Source organism: Stomoxys calcitrans, chromosome 4, assembly GCF_963082655.1.
Source record: "Stomoxys calcitrans chromosome 4, idStoCalc2.1, whole genome shotgun sequence".
NCBI classification, from domain to species: domain Eukaryota; kingdom Metazoa; phylum Arthropoda; class Insecta; order Diptera; family Muscidae; genus Stomoxys; species Stomoxys calcitrans.
In genome coordinates this window covers 50,269,446-50,289,136 of record NC_081555.1, presented here as the reverse complement: position 1 = coordinate 50,289,136, position 19,691 = coordinate 50,269,446, and the positions used below count along the sequence as shown (strand labels likewise).

At 37.7% G+C, this 19,691-nt stretch overlaps 2 protein-coding genes across 10 annotated transcripts in view; one reads left to right on the top strand and one right to left on the bottom strand.

Annotated features, from left to right (window-relative positions):
• Positions 1 to 10,846, bottom strand: part of LOC106080851 (thioredoxin reductase 1, mitochondrial) — a 27,356-nt gene extending 16,510 nt beyond the window's left edge. Inside the window, exon 1 of one of the 3 annotated variants that reach the window (XM_013242445.2) lies at positions 10,586 to 10,846. In XM_013242445.2, the coding sequence (XP_013097899.1) occupies positions 10,586 to 10,598 (13 nt within the window). In that variant the 5' untranslated portion in view covers positions 10,599 to 10,846. Of the gene's footprint in view, positions 1 to 1,998; positions 2,168 to 8,558; positions 8,865 to 10,585 lie in introns of those variants that run through there. The other 2 variants (XM_013242443.2, XM_013242442.2) reach the window with 2 other exon arrangements.
• Positions 6,335 to 19,691, top strand: LOC106080854 (C-signal). Of its 7 annotated transcripts, none has more exons than XM_013242452.2 (4): positions 6,335 to 6,559; positions 10,169 to 10,424; positions 12,307 to 12,358; positions 12,432 to 13,046. In XM_013242452.2, exons 2-4 carry the CDS (start codon positions 10,299 to 10,301, stop codon positions 12,995 to 12,997), a joined length of 744 nt encoding a protein of 247 aa, XP_013097906.2. In that variant the 5' UTR covers positions 6,335 to 6,559; positions 10,169 to 10,298; the 3' UTR covers positions 12,998 to 13,046. The 7 variants fall into 7 exon arrangements, with proteins under 7 accessions (XP_013097906.2, XP_013097902.2, XP_013097905.2 ...); XM_013242448.2 differs by lacking the exon at positions 6,335 to 6,559 and adding an exon at positions 8,259 to 8,505; XM_013242451.2 differs by lacking the exon at positions 6,335 to 6,559 and adding an exon at positions 8,590 to 8,674.

The following is a 19,691-nucleotide window of genomic DNA, read 5'->3' as shown; positions in this document are numbered from 1 at the left end:
AAGCATAATTGTCGATTTTGGAGTGAAGATCAGCCTTGCAATAGCTACCAATGCATCAAGAAAAAGTCAAATTTCGGTGCGGTTTATGGGCTGGCGCCGTCATTGGGCCGTACTTCTTCAATCTATTCACAGGCCGCTGGCCTCACCCCAAACTTGTGCCCAAAATGAACATGTACACCAAACGGGACAATATGGGAATTTAATGAAAGTTATTTGAGAGTTAAATAAGCATATATAATAAACACTTATGGGTGTAGCGAATCACACCGGGCCAGATAGTAATATTATAAAAGCATGTATGCCCATGAGGATTACAATTCAATATAAAGGCAGTAAAGCTTTCAATTTATAACATACTACGGCAAAACGTTAAAGATTGTGCGAACAGATTATGGAATACGTGACATTATCATTGATAACATAACGACCAATATTATCGACTATTTATATTGTTTGATTTATTTATAAAGTTATGGCTCGTACTGCAAGCACTTAGAGGAACGTTGGACAATGCACCATAGTAAGGAATATCTTTTGAATAAAATTGTAAATTTTTTAAACTTATTCAAATATACATATAAAGGGTGATTTTTTAGCTATTATCTTTTTGACAAAACTGATTTAAACAGCTCCCGCACGTTTCGTGTTTTGTTTCTCTGGCAAATATCTTCAGTTTGGTCTATAATTTAGCCATGAATCGTCTTACAAACGAACAATACTTGCAATGATTAAATTTTATTATCAAAATGCGCGCTTTGTTAAGAAAGTTCATCGCGCGCTTCTTCCATTTTACGACGAAGCTCATTTTTGGTTCAATGGATACGTAAATAAGCATAATTGTCGATTTTGGAGTGAAGATCAGCCAGAAGCCTTGCAGGAGCTACCAATGCATCAAGTAAAAGTCAAATTTCGGTGCGGTTTATGGGCTGGCGCCATCATTGGACCATACTTCTTCAAAGACGATGCGAATCGTAACGTAAATATGAACGGTGAGCGCTACCGTGAGATGATATCCAACTTTTTTTCCGCTAAATGCCAAAGGTTGACTTGCATAACATGTGGTTTCAACGGTGCCACAAAGCACGCGTAACAATGGACTTATTGAGAGGCGAATTTTTAACTTTTTTTATTAAATTCAAAATTCCTTAAGTTTTTGTTTTTCAATAATAAAGATGTAGACAAATAAAAAAAAATATAACTTTTTCTTAAAAAAAGTATCATTTAAAAAAAAATTAACTGAGAGGGTGCTTAGGTTTTTGGCCGATACTGTACCTCAATAGGGAACTAAATTTATAAATAAATTAAAAAATTATTTGATTGGAAAGTATGAAGCTATCACTATAGTACAGTAATAGTTAATGACTGTAATCATGCAAGCAATTCATTGCAAATATATTTTTGACTATATGTTTCCTACTATTTTGAAAGTCAAATAGGAAAAATCAAATAGTACTCTGACATCACTTTTTTTTATTCGGCCTAGTTGTGAAACAAGAGTGTGCCATAGCCAAAAGCAAACCATTTTGACGTCATTGTTCTAGATAGAAATAATAAAAATAATCGGAACAATATTAGCGAGAGGATATGCATAGTTCTCTATAATTTCGTCATAGAACTAAAAAAGGGTCGCTCTGTAAAATTATCCTGCTATGAAAATATTGACATTAGCGAACATTCTACACAAAAGAAAAACAAACCAGCAAAAGATAACTCAGTCATAACACAAAAACAAAACTTCAATCCAATGCAGTTGACTACTAACTTACAACACAAAACCTAGTCAATATTTGAGGACAAGGCAAATACAAAATATCAATAAAAAAAAGCTCATAAATTAAATATACACACATAGCACTTGAGGTGGGAGGGGAATGCAAAGGTCGGTCATTAATAAAAAAAAAATGTGCACACAGAAACACAAACTGAATGGGAAAACAGCAAGTGCATTTTATAGATTATTAAGTAACTACAGTGCACCTATGGATGGCAGGAACATACCAACGATTTCGCCCCATATATCATCACTGCCATCATCTTGGTGTTGTTCTTCAATCCCATTATTGTCGTTTTCTGCATCACTCATCCTTTTCTTGAGGCGAATTTCAAGATAATCAGATTTATAAACAGAACGACGATTGTCTCTAAGATTCATAGCTTCAGAGGCGGATAAAAATACAAAATAATTCATGGAAATAGAAACTTTAAACTGGTCAGCAATAAGACACAGTACGAAACACACAGAAAAAGAAAAAGGATTCTTACTTGATTAAGAATAAGAAGGATACTGGTGCCAAACTACCAGTTTCGCCAACACAACAGCTCACTAGTTGAGTGGTTAACGAGAACCAGACGACAAGTTCTGAAACATTGCCATGTAAACAAGTTTCACACCTTCGACAAGCAAATAAGTCTCGTTTATCGTGCAATGGTAATTATAATGGAAACATAAATTTCAATGTTCGCATTGTTCCTTAGGGGTTAAGTACCGCTTTGTGTGACACTCTCAAATTACGAAAACAAGAAAAAATCAATTCCAAGTATCTCACACTCTTTACACACTTGTGTGACCTATTTGGACCGATGTACTGGTCAACAATCTCTTTTTTGAGGAGATATAATTTCGATACGAGTGGTAACAACGCCTTTTTCCAATTCAATATTGCGGGAGTTTCCTTATACATGTACTACCTCACCACAGGGTTGTTCTTTTGCGATTGGGCCTATATCTACATGAAAGTTGGTAGAAGTAATCGATTTTTGTCCAATACCATAGCAACGCATAGTGTAAATAAATATTTCGTATAATCGTGTAGGTACTGGATATAACTGGAATTTGATATGCAAAAATATTATTCATTTCGAATGCACATTCCGAGGATCGGTTTAAAAACGAGCTATATACATATATGGTTCGATATAATCTATTTATAAAAACCGGCCAACATCAAATTTTAAGCCTGGCAACCGAAGTTGTCAACCGGTTCACTCGGTTTACAATGGAGCTATATTCATAAATGGTTCGAAATAATCTATTTACAACAAGTAAAAGCGTGCCAAGTTCGGCCGGGCCCAATCTTCGGAACCCACCACCATGGATTTTGCTAAAAATTTATACAAAATAAATTAAATTGTAGTGCATAATTAAACATCTTTTAAACCAGCAAAAATTAAAGCTTCTGGGAACCAAACAAGGATGAAAGAGACACCGGTTTACATGGAAGATTTTGGCCGTACTTGGCACAGTTGTTGGAAGTCACAACGCCAAATCGGACAAAAATTACGGCTTCAAGGGGCAGCAAGAAGTCAAATCGGGAGATCGGTTTGTATGGGAGCTATATCAGGTTATAGACCAATTTGGACCGTACTAAGCGCTGGGAGAGATTGGTTTATATGGGAGCTATATCAGGTTATAGACCGATTTGGACTATATTTGACACAGTTGTTGGAAGTCATAACAGAACACTAAATGCCAAATTTAAGCCAAAGACAATACGAAACACTACATGCAAAATTTCACCCAAATCGGCAAACATTTAGGTTTACAATGGCTCATGAAGTCAAATCGTGAGATCGGTTTATGTGGGAGCTATATCAAATTCTAGACCGATTTGGACCGTATTTGACACAGTAGTTGGAAGTCATAACAAAACACTATATGCCAAATTTAAGCCAAAATTCATAATGGAACACTACATGCAAAATTTCAGCCAAATCGGGCAAAAATTTCGGTTTACAGTGGTTCAAGAAAGTAAAATCGTGAGATCGGTTTATATGGGAGCTATATCAGGTTATAGACCGATTTGGACCGTATTTGAGAAAGTTGTTGGAAGTCATAACAAAACACTACATGCAAAATATCAGCCAAAGCCAAAATAAAAATTGCGGCTTCCAGAGGCTCTAGAAGTCAAATCGGGAGATGGATTAATATGGGAGCTATACCAGGTCATTGACCGATTTAGACCATACTTAACACAGTTGTGTTGGAAGTCAGAACAAAACACTTCATACAAAATATCAGTCAAATCGGACAAAAATTGCGGCTTTCTGGAGCCCAAAAAGTCAAATCGAGAGATCGGTTTATAGGGAGCTATATCTAAATATGAACCGATATGGCTCATTTGCAATCCCCAAAAAGCTACATCGATACTAAGTATATGTGCAAAATTTCAAGTTACAAACGGAATGACTATATTAGTACACCTCATCCTATGGTGGTGGGTATAAAAACAGGCCAACATCAAAAATAAGTATTGTAGCGAAATTTTAAGCCTGGCAATGGCATTTTTCAAACGGTTCACTCTGTGACCTCTGGATAAAGGTAAACTAAAGAGCCGGCGTAGACTGAAAGAAGTCTCACCGACAAGAGGGCCGCCCCGCCGGCGTTTCCTTACAGAAGTTCAGAATCACTCGGCTAGCCTTAGGTTAGCTTAAAGGACACGCGCCTGGCAATCGCAGTTGTCAACCGGTTCACTCTATGACCTCTGGATAAAGGTAAACTAAAGAGCCGGCGTAAAGACCGAAAGAAGTCTCACCGACAAGAGGGCCGCCCCGCCGGCCATTCCTTACAGAAGTTCTGAATGACTCGGGGGTAGAAAGATTGTATAAAGCTCAGTTAAGAGAATATGTGGCCACCCATAATCCTACGCCTTGTCTCCGTCATCGCGGGGTATTATCTCCAAATTCTCCCCCACTTTGCCGAAACCCTCTTCGTCTCGAGCCCATCGACATGTCAGGGACCTCACATTGCAGTGGCCGGTAAGGACTTTCCTAGCTCAAGAACAATCGACGTCCTCGTTCCGGTGCCAAAGGGGCTGCAGGGTGCAGCGCCAGCCCACGTTGAGTCAACGAATTCTTCATAGTAAGAATCCACCATCCCAAACAGCACTCAAACGTCCGAGACGCTCGCTGCATCTCCCCACAAGCTTCGACCTCCGCAGCCAGGCCGCTAGACTTACTTAAAGAGCCTTCAAAAAAAAGTAATTGATTTTTTCCTATTTTTGATTTTTAAGATTCGCAGGACAAGCAAAATGTGAAGCATATATTCGATTTTAAAATTAAAAATTTTATTTTTCTTAATTAAAAGGAGTTCTAATTAGAACCCTTCTTTTTTGAGGTTACTTTTTTTACTGGTCTATAGTGGCATGGGGCAGATTTATATACGCACGCTCTTTCCAGCCAAGCACAGGTTAGCTTGAAAAGAGGGCGCGTCAACAATTTGCTTATAGAGAAATGCTACATACGGAGTAGCTGCAATGACAGTCGCGGACAATCAATGGCATCGACAGGAGTCTCATTTAGAGACCAGGCAGCAACGGTTCTGGCATAAATACTTAGAGCATATGATGCTCGATATGACAAAGAGAGTTTTTGACGCCATTAAATTAACAATGGCCACACTCTTCCCTCGGCTATCGTTCCTTTGGACTGGAACGAGCTTGCTCACCTACAGGAGCTTGATGAGGATGTCCACCTCCACATGAAAATGTGGCTACAGTAAAAACCATACCTACACCAGCAATTGGATATTTGTGCGCTCTGAATACTAAAAAGTAACCTCGAAAAAGAAAATTCAAGTCAGGAACTCCGTGTTACTTTCAAAATCCTAAATTGTTGTCCATACCACGCTCCTAAGGTTGTTCGTGTCTGGTGTTTTGTCCTGATTTAATTGACAGTGTCTGTTAACCTCGAAAGCCGGACAATGACATAGGAAATGCTCCAACGTCTCATCATTTTCCCCACATGCCCCACACATGATTACAACAAAATAGCTAGAAATATAAACTATTTAGAAAACTTGATATGCAAAAAATTCTCCATTGTAAAATTAAGAGGTAGTGTCATTAGCACAACAAACAAAAAATCTACCCCCGAAGAAACTACCGTGAGCAGCAGGATTCACTAATAGAAGGTTAGGTCAGTTGCAAAAACATAAAGTGAAGCATAAACTTTGTTTTACAACTTATCTTCTTCAAATGTAATTTCTATTTGTATATTTCATTATTATAACTCTCATTATAACAATATCGGATCAAATGGAATTTCTTTTAAAGATTTAATCAGCTGTTCGCATGACCTCTGCATTCTGACAATTCTCCAATATTGTAAAGTTACGTATGAACCAAGCATATACACATAGAATACAAAAAGTGAATAGGTCCAATGAGCATTAAGACTGTCAATACAAAACGACACTAATAAGAGATGACATAAAAAATTAAACATAAATAAATAATCTTAATCGCACATACTTTCAAAAATGCAATAAAAAATTTTAGTACTCGAACTGCTGTCCGGAATATTCTATTATTGAAACCTTGTATTTACATAAAATTGAATTTTTTGATTTCGTGAGCCTTATGCGAATTAATTATCCGCCTTATATGTTTAAATTTGATACGTGCCGAACACCTTCGCTTGAACAACCACAAATATATAAAACCTTCCCCAATTTGACTGCTTGAGCGTTTAAATTTTTAAGATTTTGTTGAAATTATGTGCGTGAAGTACACTAATGTCCTCTTCATCTGCACCAAATGTCGCCCATAATGTTCCATATAGGGTAAGTGCTCTTAAATTCAGCACATACCAATATTCGAACCTTTTCTAAACTCAAGTAACTAAGAATGTGTAAAACTTAATATTAAAAAATGGTCAATATACGTCATTTTTTTATTCGATACCGCCTTTAGGGATCATAAAATATTTAATTTTCGGCATTGAAATATTTCTCCTTCGCATAAAGGAATCGAATTGCCAGATCGGTTTATAAGGGTGATATAGCAAGACATTGTCCCATGTTGCCTATCTTGGAAATTAACCTTCCTATGGACAAAATAATTTGTACTAAGTTTGAGACCACGTGGCATTTTCCTCCTATGACTCTTAACGTCAGAATACTAATAAAGTAAATTAAGATTTTGAGCCTTTTAAAATGAAGAAATTTATAAAAAACTAGGAAAAGATTACTTTTCTACCCATAATCAGGCTTAGTTCGATAGATCCTATATAGCCGGCAACCCGATTTTCAGTCTTAGATTTTAGACTTATTTATTCAAACATGTAATTTTTATTTGTTCAAACATGCAATCAAAGCTTTTCGCCCCATTTAAGAATTATAATTTTAACATACAAAGAAAGGCTTCAGCTTTTAAAACAAATATTCTTAGCCAATTTTTACGAAATTTGCCATAAATGTTATATTAGATCTCCCTTCATTCGAAAATGGTCCAGAACGGATCATATTGTGATCCAATCCCCATTGAGGTCCGATCTGTGTGGTGTTCGTTGCTGTCGAGAGAAGCTTAGCACGAGCTACCGGGTGAGTCCATAGGTTGCGGATAGTGGAATACTCCATAAGGAGTAGGTGCAACGGCAGTCGCAGTGAGAGGTCGGGTGGCACCGGCTCTTACACGAATACTGAGGGCCTATGATGCTCGATATGACAAGGCGAGTTATTGGCGAAATTAACTAACCAATGGCCACACAATTCCCGCGGCGATCCGTCCTTTGGACCGGAACGAGCTGGCTCACCTACAGAAGCATGACGTGGATTGCCGTCTCCACATGAAAATGTAGCTACAACAACAACATAAAGCTGACATACAATTTGTTTCCGATTGTATAGAGAGAGGGAGAGTGAGAGCGGTATGGTACCCTCTATTTTCGCACCGAATACAATCCAGATCGGATAATATTTAGATATACCTTATATATGCCATCTCTCGATTGAACTTCTTGATCTCATAAATACGTATTTTTTAATCGATTTCCGCGAAATGTGGAAAATTTGTTTCAGTTTCAAATCGGTCCACATCGGATATACCTACGATTAAAGGTACCCAATAAAATTTAAAATTTTTAGTATTTAATAAGAGAAATTGTAAGTTTTTATTTTAATTTATTTATAATTTATTTGTAAAAACCAAATTTCAATTGAATTGAGCATTTGTACCCGGAAAGGCGATAGATTTAAAAGGCAAAGTCCTCAAACTGCCAACTGCTGGTGCACTCACCCTACATATATACCACCATATAGTCATCCGATTGACTTCCTGAGACCCAAAATCAATGTTTTTTTTTCAAAAAAAAAAAAAAAAAAATCAGATATAAACTGGGGTATTAGTGTAACCGAGATTCGGCCCGACTGAACTTGGCATGTTTTTCGTATGTAAGCGAACAGACCTATTTGAATTTTGACAACGCCAAAAACAATATGACGGTAAGCAGCATGTTACGGCAATTGAGATTACCTCTTTTTGCCTTACCACCATGTGTGTTAGTGGCGAAATATTAAAAAAATAACAACGTTGAGGGCTACAGTTAGAATAACGAGTAGATGTGAAAAACACAAAGGCTATAAAGAATGTCAATATAAAACAAAAACAACGACTGCAAAAGATAAACTCAAGAATTTGTGATCAAGTGAATGACTTTGCACATTCAATAGACTATAAAAAAAAGTGTAAATATAAAAGCAAATACTGACAATTGTTCCGCAGTTATTGGGTAATTATATAATCTATGAATGAATAAAAATTCAAAAGAATTTATAAACTTACGAGATCCGGACTGGCTCATACTTCGTTGTTGACGCAAATTCGTTGCAATTGTTCTCCTAACGTTTGAGGTGGCGGCAGAGTTAGCTACAACTGTCGGTTTGGTGGAACGTACAAATGTAACAACCAGCTTTGAATTCCATATAGTAAACATTGATTTTATAATTTACTTTGAACTTATATCAAGTGGTTGATCAATCTGCTTAAAAGCCACAGACAATAAAAAATATTTCACAATTTCGAACCGTTTGCACAAAAAAAAATAATGGCAGATAAACACCGATGAGTGAGAGTTTGACAGATTTTCGCAAATAGGCTGGAAGTCGGCTTGGAAGTAATTTGACATATGAGAAAGACTCTCGCGAAAGCACAAATAGAGAATCAACAAATGAGATAATGATCCGTGGTGCCAGATTATGCTACTATAAATGCTTTAACGGATTCCCAATTTGCAAAATTATTTCACAAAACTTAATGAAGCCTAAAAGAAAGTTTATTTGACAGTTGCTTTGTTTATTTACCAGTCTAGCGGATTCGCTAGCCTATGGTTTAAATAAAACGCTCTGCCCTCTAAATGCTTTGTACTTTAACGTTGGCAGCAGTGATACACATCCGAAATAATCTAATATCATCAAAACAAACAAAATACGTAATTCTAACTCTAAATAATTGTTTCTCAGAGTTCATTTTTTAAAATCCTAAGCAATTTTGCCATTCCAGAACGTTTAATCATTAAGTAAATATGTTGCGTTGTTCCTCTTTTGGTTTTGTCATTCAATCGAATGATGAAAACATGTTTTAATGAACGGCTATAGTAAGCGGCGATAAGATTAGCCGCTTAGCTAATCGGAGATAGCATTTTTCTCCATATAAACTCCGCTAAATTTGTAAATAAAACCCCTAGCAGTACCTAAGAATATTAATTATACCGCAATTATGAACTCCGAAAATCATTTATTTATGGCTAAATTTTTTCTTTTATTGATAATTGATTTTATCGGATGAGTGTTGTTGTCGACGTTGCCGGCCACATACTTTTGGATGAGTGTTAGCGTTGGTCCGTTTAAAGCATTTATAGAAAAAAAAAAGTTATCATTTGTCCATAAGCTCGCGAATCTGCCCGATTGGTAAATAAAATAACAAATGGTGATATAAAATAAATGTTTTACTAGATAAAAAGTAATGGACTTTTGGCCGATGCATATATGCGTTAAAATATAGAAGACAAATTTGTTCCAATCCAACAAAATCAGCCCTGCACACAAATATATGTTCGAAATCTCTCGCAAACGCAAGAGATTCCAACTTAAATTCCGCTATTTTTCTTAAAGAACATGTGGCAACTACGAAGAGAATGTGCAAAAAGCAACAATTGTTAATAACCCCGAGAAACATGTTCTTTTAGTTTCCATTGAATTCGAAATTTTATATTGTGTAAATTAGAAAGCACTTAATAACAAATAAGAGACGACAGGAAGGGGAATACGCGAAAAATAAATACTTGAATACATCGATTTTTTTATCAGGTTCAGATTGCGTCACTTTGAATATAAATCTTTACGATTCACATTGTGTATTTGTTTAATCTTTGCACTCATTTTAAAATTTTTTAGATTATTCGTCGTGGAACAGCACACGGCACTTACAAGATCGAGAATTTGCCACCAAGATCTTAATTTGGAATAAATTAAACTAGCGTATCGGAGAGACCTATATCGTCGTTGCCTTCTTTCTACCTACAAAATGAATTCAATTTTGATAACCGGATGTAATCGTGGTCTGGGTTTGGGTTTGGTTAAAGCTTTGGTGAAATTGCCCAAACCCCCGCAACATTTGTTCGCCACATGCCGCAACAAGGACCAAGCCAAGGTAAGACCTACATCAGACTTTCCATTTTAGGTTCTTTGCAAATAATTTTATAATTTCCTATGTATGCGGCGCAATACATACATGAAAATACGTATGTCATTCATAGGAACGACATGTATGATAATTTATGTGCCGAACAGCATCGCATAAATTTTACTTACTTATTGGTGCCATTTTTTGACGCTTATTTTCCAGAATAGCAACTACAGCAATTATTAGAACAGGCAATAGTTTAAAAGCTATTATGTTTTCTTCACTTTTGATACAAAATTCACACTCTGCTATGCTACAACTTAAGAGGCTTCTATATTTCTATACAACCGCAAAAAAATAAAGTACGTCACACAACCGCAAAAACGCTGAACGGTTCAACACGAGAAAGCTTGCACATGAAATAAGCCGCGTAGGGTTATTTACTTCTTTTTGTAATAGTTTATCTCACTCACTGTTCCTTCAAATGACAATTCCAGTCTCTCTTTTGACTCTCTTTGCGAATTTTAAAATATTTATCGTCTTGTTCTTTTTATTGGAATGTGGCCGAGTTGTATTTTGTATTGCGAACTTCTTGTAGACGTATCACATGTTGAGATACGTTTGTTTATTCAATTTAAATTGCATAGACTCTTTGCTTTTCAAGATTAAGGTTAGTACTATGTTCGCTTTTTGCGAAATTGTTTTACGATTACTTTTTCAGATAATAGATGTTGATGTAAAAAAACTTGCTGATTCCACTCCATTCAGTAAGACATTTTCTCATTACTTAGGAAAAAATTTTAATTAAAGTATTATGGTATCATTAAGATTTTTGAAGTGTTTCAAAAATTAATCGCGAAAAAAATTAGTTTTAAACTGTGAAAAACGAATATAGTACCATCCTATGTGAACGAACACATGGGTGAAGAGTCCGTAGGATAACATGAAAAATAATTGTTTTCATCAAAGTTTTACTCTATTCATCACATGGTTTCCTCAGAAGACAATACACCCAATTCAGCGCTAACATTTCAAGACCATTTTTGTAGATGGATTTATCTCAGTCATCTGGGGGCAAGAGCACATTTGCTCTTTTGCATTTTGGACCTTTCTTAGCATTTTTTTCCTTCAAACGGACTAACAACGCAAGTTAACTTTTCAAGGTGGTTCGATAAATAAAATTCCATGTGTATCCCAAAATACGAACGCCAGCGGTCTGTTGAGCTTTTGGCTGACCAGGGTTGGGAAATATTGACGTAAGATCCTAAAAGTTGTTGTTGTTGCCACATTTTCATGTGGAGGTGGCGATCCTCGTCAAGATCCTGTTGGTGAATAAGCTCGTTCCGGTACAAAGGACCGATCGCCGCGGGAATAGGTTGGCATTGGTTATTTAAAGGCGCGAATAACCTGCCTTGTCATATCGAGCATCATAGGCATTCAGTATTTGTGCAAGAGCCGATGCCGCCCGGCCTCTCACAGAGACTCTCCGCCCAATATCACTGATTGTCCGCGACTGCCATTACAACTACTCCGTGTGGAGCATTCCTCTGGACGCGCCCGGTATATCGCAGCTAAGCTTCTTGTGACAGCAATGAAAACCACACAAATCGGACATCAATGTTCCAGCCTGTGAGGTGCGCTTTAGTCCAGAATTACGAACGGACTATGTGCCGAAAGAGAAATGAAAAGTGTTCAACCGTCAATAAATCTGCTGCCGTTTGTCCCAAACAATATACATACACACTTTGTCGGTGTCCACAACCTTTGATGTTTGTGTTCCATTTATCTTAGCTTTTAAATGTATGCGCACTGTCAGCTTTTCAAGCGAACACGCATACAAATTCCTTTGAAACTTTTTTTTTTGGCAGTAAAAACTTAAGATTACTTAAAGAAAAAAATTCCTTTTCAGGACCTTCTAAATTTGGCTGCCCAAAATTCCAATATTCATGTAATGGAAATTGGTAAGTGTTGGTTGCTGTTCATCCAAAGCGATCGTAGAAGTTCAGAAATAAATTGACTGTTCTATTTATATAGATTTGCGCGACTATTATTCCCACGACAATTTAGTTAAACAAATAGATGACATCACAGGTGGCTATGGTCTCAATCTACTCTTCAATAATGCCGGAATTTCTCCAAAATCGACTAGGATAAATATGACTAAGGCAGAGGATATAATGAATACATTAGAAACCAACACAGTTGTGCCTATTATGTTGGCTAAAGCCTGTTTACCATTACTTAAAAAAGCCTCCAAATCACAGGAATCTCTCGATTTGTGTGTACAGAGGGCTGCTATTATAAATATGAGCTCTATGTTGGGATCAATCGAAATGAATGAAACTGGTGGCCTCTATGCATATCGGACTTCCAAAGCTGCTTTAAATGCTGCAACAAAATCGCTGAGTATTGATTTGTTGCCGCATAACATTCTTTGTGTTGCCTTACATCCCGGCTGGGTGCGCACAGAAATGGGTGGAAAGAACGCTCCATTGGAAGTTGATCCCACAACTGCGGAAATCATTGATACTATCATGAAGTTCAAAGCGAAGCATAATGGAGGTTTCTATCAGTACAATGGTGACAAATTGCCATGGTAGTTAAGACTAAGTGATATAAATGAATAAAATGAAATTGCTTGCAACTAAATTTGCTCTTGTTAATTGTGGTGGGAAGCAACCCAAGAGGATTAAATGAAGTTACTGCAACTGGAAACAAAACAGATTATATAGTACAGATCTGCGAAATATATCTAAGTTGTTGTATTCATCTCGTAGAAGCGTTTCGTGATATAAGTAAGACCTACCAGTGTAGAGAGCCTTTGAATTCATCTCATAGAAGCGTTTTTGTGATAGAAGTAGGGCCTACTGATGTGCAGAGCCTTTGAAGACTCCACACCAGAAAGTATTTGAAAAGACCTCTGCCAACGATCGAAAGGCATCATACTATAGTTGGTATGTGGTATCCTCTGGCTTTCCTTTTTCCATTGGAAGAAGTTTTCCAACATTCAGCTAGGCTCGAAAGAGGGAATATCCTAATTTATGTTTGTTTGTAAGTTTGTTCATGCCGTGTAGTCTCGAAAACAGCTGAAACTGTGTTTTTGCAATTTTCAGGATAAGTTTGCTATAGATATGAAAGGAACAATAGGATACTCTACATTTTTATATTTGAAGGGGGACTTTCCGCTCCAGCGAACGCATCTTTTCACAAACGCAAGATCTCAAAGATGGTTACCGAATTTAAGCGAATTTTCAAATGGATATATAGATCGATCATTACCAGTATTGCCATTCAAGAACATTATTTCCTACCAATATATATAGATATATATCCACCACCAAATATTTGGCCATTTTGGTATTGAGTCCATGATGCACTTAACGTTTTCGTCATAACAGTGATTTGCATAGTATTTCTCAACATCCGAGTATGGACCTGACCATATTTGTTTAGCCCGATTGTCAGATTAAAAGCGTTGAGCGCATAGGTTAGGTTGAAAAGAGGGTGCAGATATTAATCTGTCCCTTGTCACCATGGACCACCATAGCCATTAATCGTCTTGTTGTGCGCTCTGTAAAGTATCCGCGAAAAAGAAAATTTTAAGTTGGGAATTCCATGCTTGTTTTCCATACAACTCCCCTAAGTTGGTTCATGTCTGGTAACGTGTCTCCACTTAAGTATCGGCGTCTGTGAGCAACGGAAGCCGGGCAATGACATAGGAAATGCTCCAATGTCTCATTATCATCTGCCCCACATGCCCCACACATGCTATCGCTTGCAGCACCGATATTGCATAAGTGAGTTAAACGTATAAGAGTCGCAGAATTTACGAAACTTGAAACAGATCCATTGACACTCATATCAGTTACAGTCAATATCAGAACTTATGCACTTTTTCTATGAAATTTGAAACACTGAGGCACTTTGTAACAGTATTAGACCGCTCGACTTACATGCTGAGTATGGTACATGGGAGTTTTATCACCCGATGTAACATTTTGCTTGTAAAAGGCGATTTTTTCATTCTCTTTAAGCGAACGGAAAGTTTTATTAAATCCCCGGCATACGTTAGAAATATAGTCTAGATCGGATCATAACTTTATATATTTTATATAGCTGTATATAAAACTATCTAGATCTGAAGGCAGCCGTAGTGTAGAGGTTACCATATCTGCCTTTGACAATGAACGCCTTGTTTGAATCCTGGCGAGAACATTAGAAAAATTTTTCATCTATGGTACCTAATACCTAATGCTGACGACATTTGTGAGGTGTCGCACTGCAGCACCCCATTCGGACTCGGCTATAAAAGGAGGTCCCTTATCATTGAGCTTGAACTTGATTCGGACAACACTCATTGATATGTATGCACTTTTAACGAATACACAGATATGGTAGGAAGTGAAACAATTTGAGATATTCCCGGGGTTTTTTTCAGTAATCAACTTTGTATCTATATGTGGGGAAAACCTACCAAAATTTCAGGTCAGCCTTCCAAGAGAAAAAACTAACCGATTTTGGTAGGAACCTACAAAACGGCAACACTGATACTGACTAAAGATGGGCATCTACCCAATAAATTCCCACACATTGGGTATTTATCGTGGAGGGCGCGAACCCTCCACACACTCCAAACGGACATGTCAATCAGCTTTACCGTTGTGACCCTAATGACGTTGTGGTCATTTTGAAGCTTTTTTGAAACCATCACCCTTTTTGTGACATTTTTTTACCTTTTTTAATTTTCGCTTTAGTTCTTCTTGGTTAATACTTCTTGATCCTTGTAACGCAACAAGACGTTTCACCGTCAAATCTACCAACATGTTCGTATTTGATACGTTCGCCAATTTATCGGTATCAGCTGATTTTATAGAAGAAAGATACAGGATAACATTGAATTGCCAGGTGGCAGTGATCAATTGGTAAAAAATCTGAGGTAATTATTGGGAACAGGCTCTGAATCAGATGTCACATTTGAACATTCCATTTAAAAACAACGAGGCTTCTCTCATATCAATGACACCACGTAGTAAATAAGTTAACACTGCTTATTAACTAAGATTAATACCTCGGAAGAGTCGCCAGCACTAGGAGAGGATAACCACCTCTCAACATTTTTTGATATTCTCACCAAGATTTTGACCCAGGCGTTCAGCGTCAATGCTGGACATGCTAACTTCCGAGCTATGGTGGCCCCCAACTTTATTATAGATGGGTCAAACAAGATGACTAAAATAAAAAAGGCTTTGACCTTTTTTGAAAAAATACCCTTTTTGTGACTCCTTTTTCGAAAAGTACTTTTTTGACCCTCTTCATAAAATTACCCGATATTAGTTGATGGTGATAATATGTGACTCTAAGTTATGTGGGCAGAAATTCGAATTTGAGTCCAAGTGTATGTGAGGACGCCTGCTATAAATACTGCCAAGGTGCGGGATAACCGCATATTGCATATAGTGAAATGCTCCATACAGAGTAACATAATGGCTGTCGCGGACAAGAGCACCAGCTCTTGCTTAAATACTGAGAGCCTTGATACTCGAAATGACAAAGTGAGTTATTGGCGCCTTTAAATAGCCAATGGCTATCACGTTCCCGCCTCCCCCTACACGGGATAGCTGTGAGCACCACACAGGCTGGATCTTTGAGGGCCGAACTGTGTGGTGTTCATTGCTGTTACGAGACGTCCACAGGTTGTGAATAGTGGAATGTTCCATACGGAGTAACTGCAACGGCAGTCGCGGAGAGACTCAGTGAGAGGACGCACCGGCTCTGTGCAAGAGCCGGTGCCGCCCGGCGCATTAAAATAACTAATGGCCACCCTGTTCCCGCGGCGATCGGTCATTTGGACCGGAACGAGCTTGCTCACCCACAGGAGCTTGAAGAGAATCGCCACATCCACATGAAAATGTGGCTACAACTACAACAGACCGGTCTTATGGACCGGAACGCGCTTGCTCACCTAAAAGCTTGACGAGCTATATCGAAATATGGCGCAATTTGCACAAAACTCGGTACGGACATCGAGTGGTCTAATACAATTCGCTTGTTCAAGACGGTTAAACAGCTATATCCAAATGTAGGCCAATCTAACCATACTGGGCGGGTTTGTCACAAAGCCTAACGTAGATCACTGTGTCAAACTTCATCCAAATCGGATAATAGATACGCCAAGACCTTAAATCGGGAGATCGGCCTATATGGCAATTATATCCAATATAGAAATATCAAACCATATTGAGTACGGATATCGAAAAGCCTTACACAGCGCACTGTGCACTTTATGGACCCATATACTGTAAATCGGAAAATCTGTATATATGGCATGAAAAATAAAAATATAGGCCAATCTAAACCATATTAGGCGCATATGTCGAAAAGACTAACGTAGGACTCTGTGCCAAATTTCAGTGAAATCGGATAATAAATACGCTTTTTATGGGCGTATTTATTATCCGATCGAGATATCGGTGTATAGGGCAGCTATATCCAAATATACTCCGATCTTGACCATACTCGTTACGAATGTCGAGTAACCTAACGCAACACATTGTGCGAAATTTCAGTGAATTCGGATAGTAAATAAGACTTTAAAGGCCTAGAACCTTAAATCGACAGATCGGCCTATATTGGGGCTATATCAAGGTATACAGGTATATAATCAGATTTGTTCAGTGAAGCGGATTCGACTATAGTCCCATATATCCTATTTACCTAATAATAGGCTATACTGCCTATGGATAAAACAAGAATCTGTACAAAGTTTCAGCTAGTTATCTTTAACGATTTGATATCTTGTGCCCCTAGAAGCCGCAACTATTATCTGATTTGATTGAATTACAAATTCCAGCAAGCGTGCATAGTACCGTCCAAATCGGTATATATACGATAAAACTCCCATTTAAACCTACTTCCCGACATGACATCTTGATCCCTAGAAGCCGAAGTTGTTATCCGATTTGGTTGAAATTATGCATATGATCTCCAACATCTGTGTCATGTACGATCACAAATAAACCTACCTCTCGATTTGGCGGGTTTCCTAATTTACATACAACTTCTGCGCATCTTTTGGAAGCTGTGTCAAAAGCTTTGAGTGCTAAGACACCGGCGGTCCTTCTATGTTGCCATGATCGCCAGGATTCAAATCCCGACTGGGTTCCGCCGAATTTTTCTTGTTTGGTATCCTTATTTATTGTTTATGCTGGACCATAGTATAGTTGGTTTACTGCCATTCGCTTTGTATTGCATCGAAATATTTAACCTGTTACCCATTTTTCGACTCGCCTTAAATTCTACGTCAACATAACATGATTTGATAAAGCTACTACACAAACTGAACTTCCGCTTTGACTTTTTAAGCTACATGGTGGCATTTCTTATTCGAAAAATACAAAAATTTTGTTAATAAGTTATCGGGTTATCGATCTTCGTCAGGCTCCATAGGCGAGGAAACTCGTTTCGGTCCGCAGCGAGCACACGATGGCCATTTGTTATTCAAAAGCGCCAATTACTCGATTGGACATATCGAGCTCTCAGTATATAAACCAGAGCCTGTGCCTCCCGGGATCTCACTGAGACTCTCCACTCAATAACGCTGATTGACCGCATTTGCAGGATGAAGTATTCCACTATCCGCATGGACACGCCCGTTAGCTGAGCTTCTGGTGACAGCGATGAACACCACATAGATCGAAGCTCCTTTCGACCGGAAGGAGTTTGCTCACACAGGAGCTTGACGAGTATCGCCACCTCCAAATGAAGATGTGGCTATAACAAGAACAACAATAACATTAGTGTAGGTTAGTTGGCGTTGTCAATCGGTCCATGTTTTGATATATCTGTCGTATAAACCGATCTCCCTATTATACTACATGAGCTTTTAGATCGCGCAATTCTTATTCGATTTGGCTAAAATGTTGCACGTGGAGTTTTGTTATGACTTCAAACATCTGTGCCAAGTATGGTTCAAATCGCTCTATAACCTGGCCGCTATGGCCATATAAACGATCTTCAAATTTAACTTTTTGGGCCTTTAGAGAGCGCAATTACCATTAGAATTGGTTCAAATTTTGAACGTGGTGGTTTGGTTTGACTTTCAATAATTGTGCCAAGTATGGTCTAAATCGGTTCATAACAAGATAAAGGTGCCATATAAACCGATCTCCCAAGTTTACTTCCTCTGGAGGGAGCAATTATTATTTGATTTGCCAAGAAGTTTGAAGGTGGAATTTTTCTATGACTTCTCGGTCTATAAATTGGTAAAACTCGTAAATATTTGAAAAAGTCATTCAAAGAACTTTTCACATGTGATCCATGGTAGAGGTTATAAAAAATTCGACACGGCGAACTTAATGAACTTTTTTTTGGGACAATATCATTTAAACTTGTGCTTTTTGTTTTATTTTAGGAACTTCAAGACTTAGCAGCGGAACATCCTTGCATTCATATAATAGAGATTGGTAAGCATTCTGTTTTTTTAACATGAGCTTATTGATGGCATTTCTATTTCTTTTTTCGTATAGATTTGAACAATTTCGAGGCTTATGATGACTTAGTTAAGCAAATTGACGACACCACGCAAGGTTGCGGCCTTAATGTCCTCTTCAATAATGCTGCAATTGCTTATAATGAACCAAATCTTGATGCAGTTAAGGCCGATCAAATGATGAATACTTTTAAAACCAATTCGGTTGTACCTGTTATGTTGACCATAGCGTGTTTGCCTCTAATTAAAAAAGCGTCCGAAGCTAACAACTCCCTTGAGATGGGTCTGGAACGAGCAGCAATTATTAATATGAGTAGCAGTTTGGGTTCTATAAGCACTAATACGACCGGTGGTTTCTTTACTTATCGCTGTTCTAAAGCTGCCTTGAATGCTGCTACCAAGTCGTTCAGTATTGAATTATTACCAGATAAAATTCTTTGTGTTGCTTTACATCCCGGTTGGGTCCGTACTGAGATGGGAGGACCAAATGCTCCCATGGAAATAAATTGCACAACAGAGGAAATAGTAAACACTGTTATGAAGTTTAATAAAAGCCATCATGGTGGATTTTATCAGCATGATGGCGTTAATCTACCATGGTAGACACATTGTATTCTTGATTTGATAAAAAACAGCTTTTACCTCATTGTTGTATTGCATTTTAATGTTTTAAATTTTATATTATAAAAAAAAAGTCTATAATATTATCTAAAAAAGTTGTCTTTTCAGTCAGGTTTAAGCTTTTAAAACGATACCTAGTGTGCAAAGTAAAATATTGCCCAATAAATGAAAGGGGAACCACATGA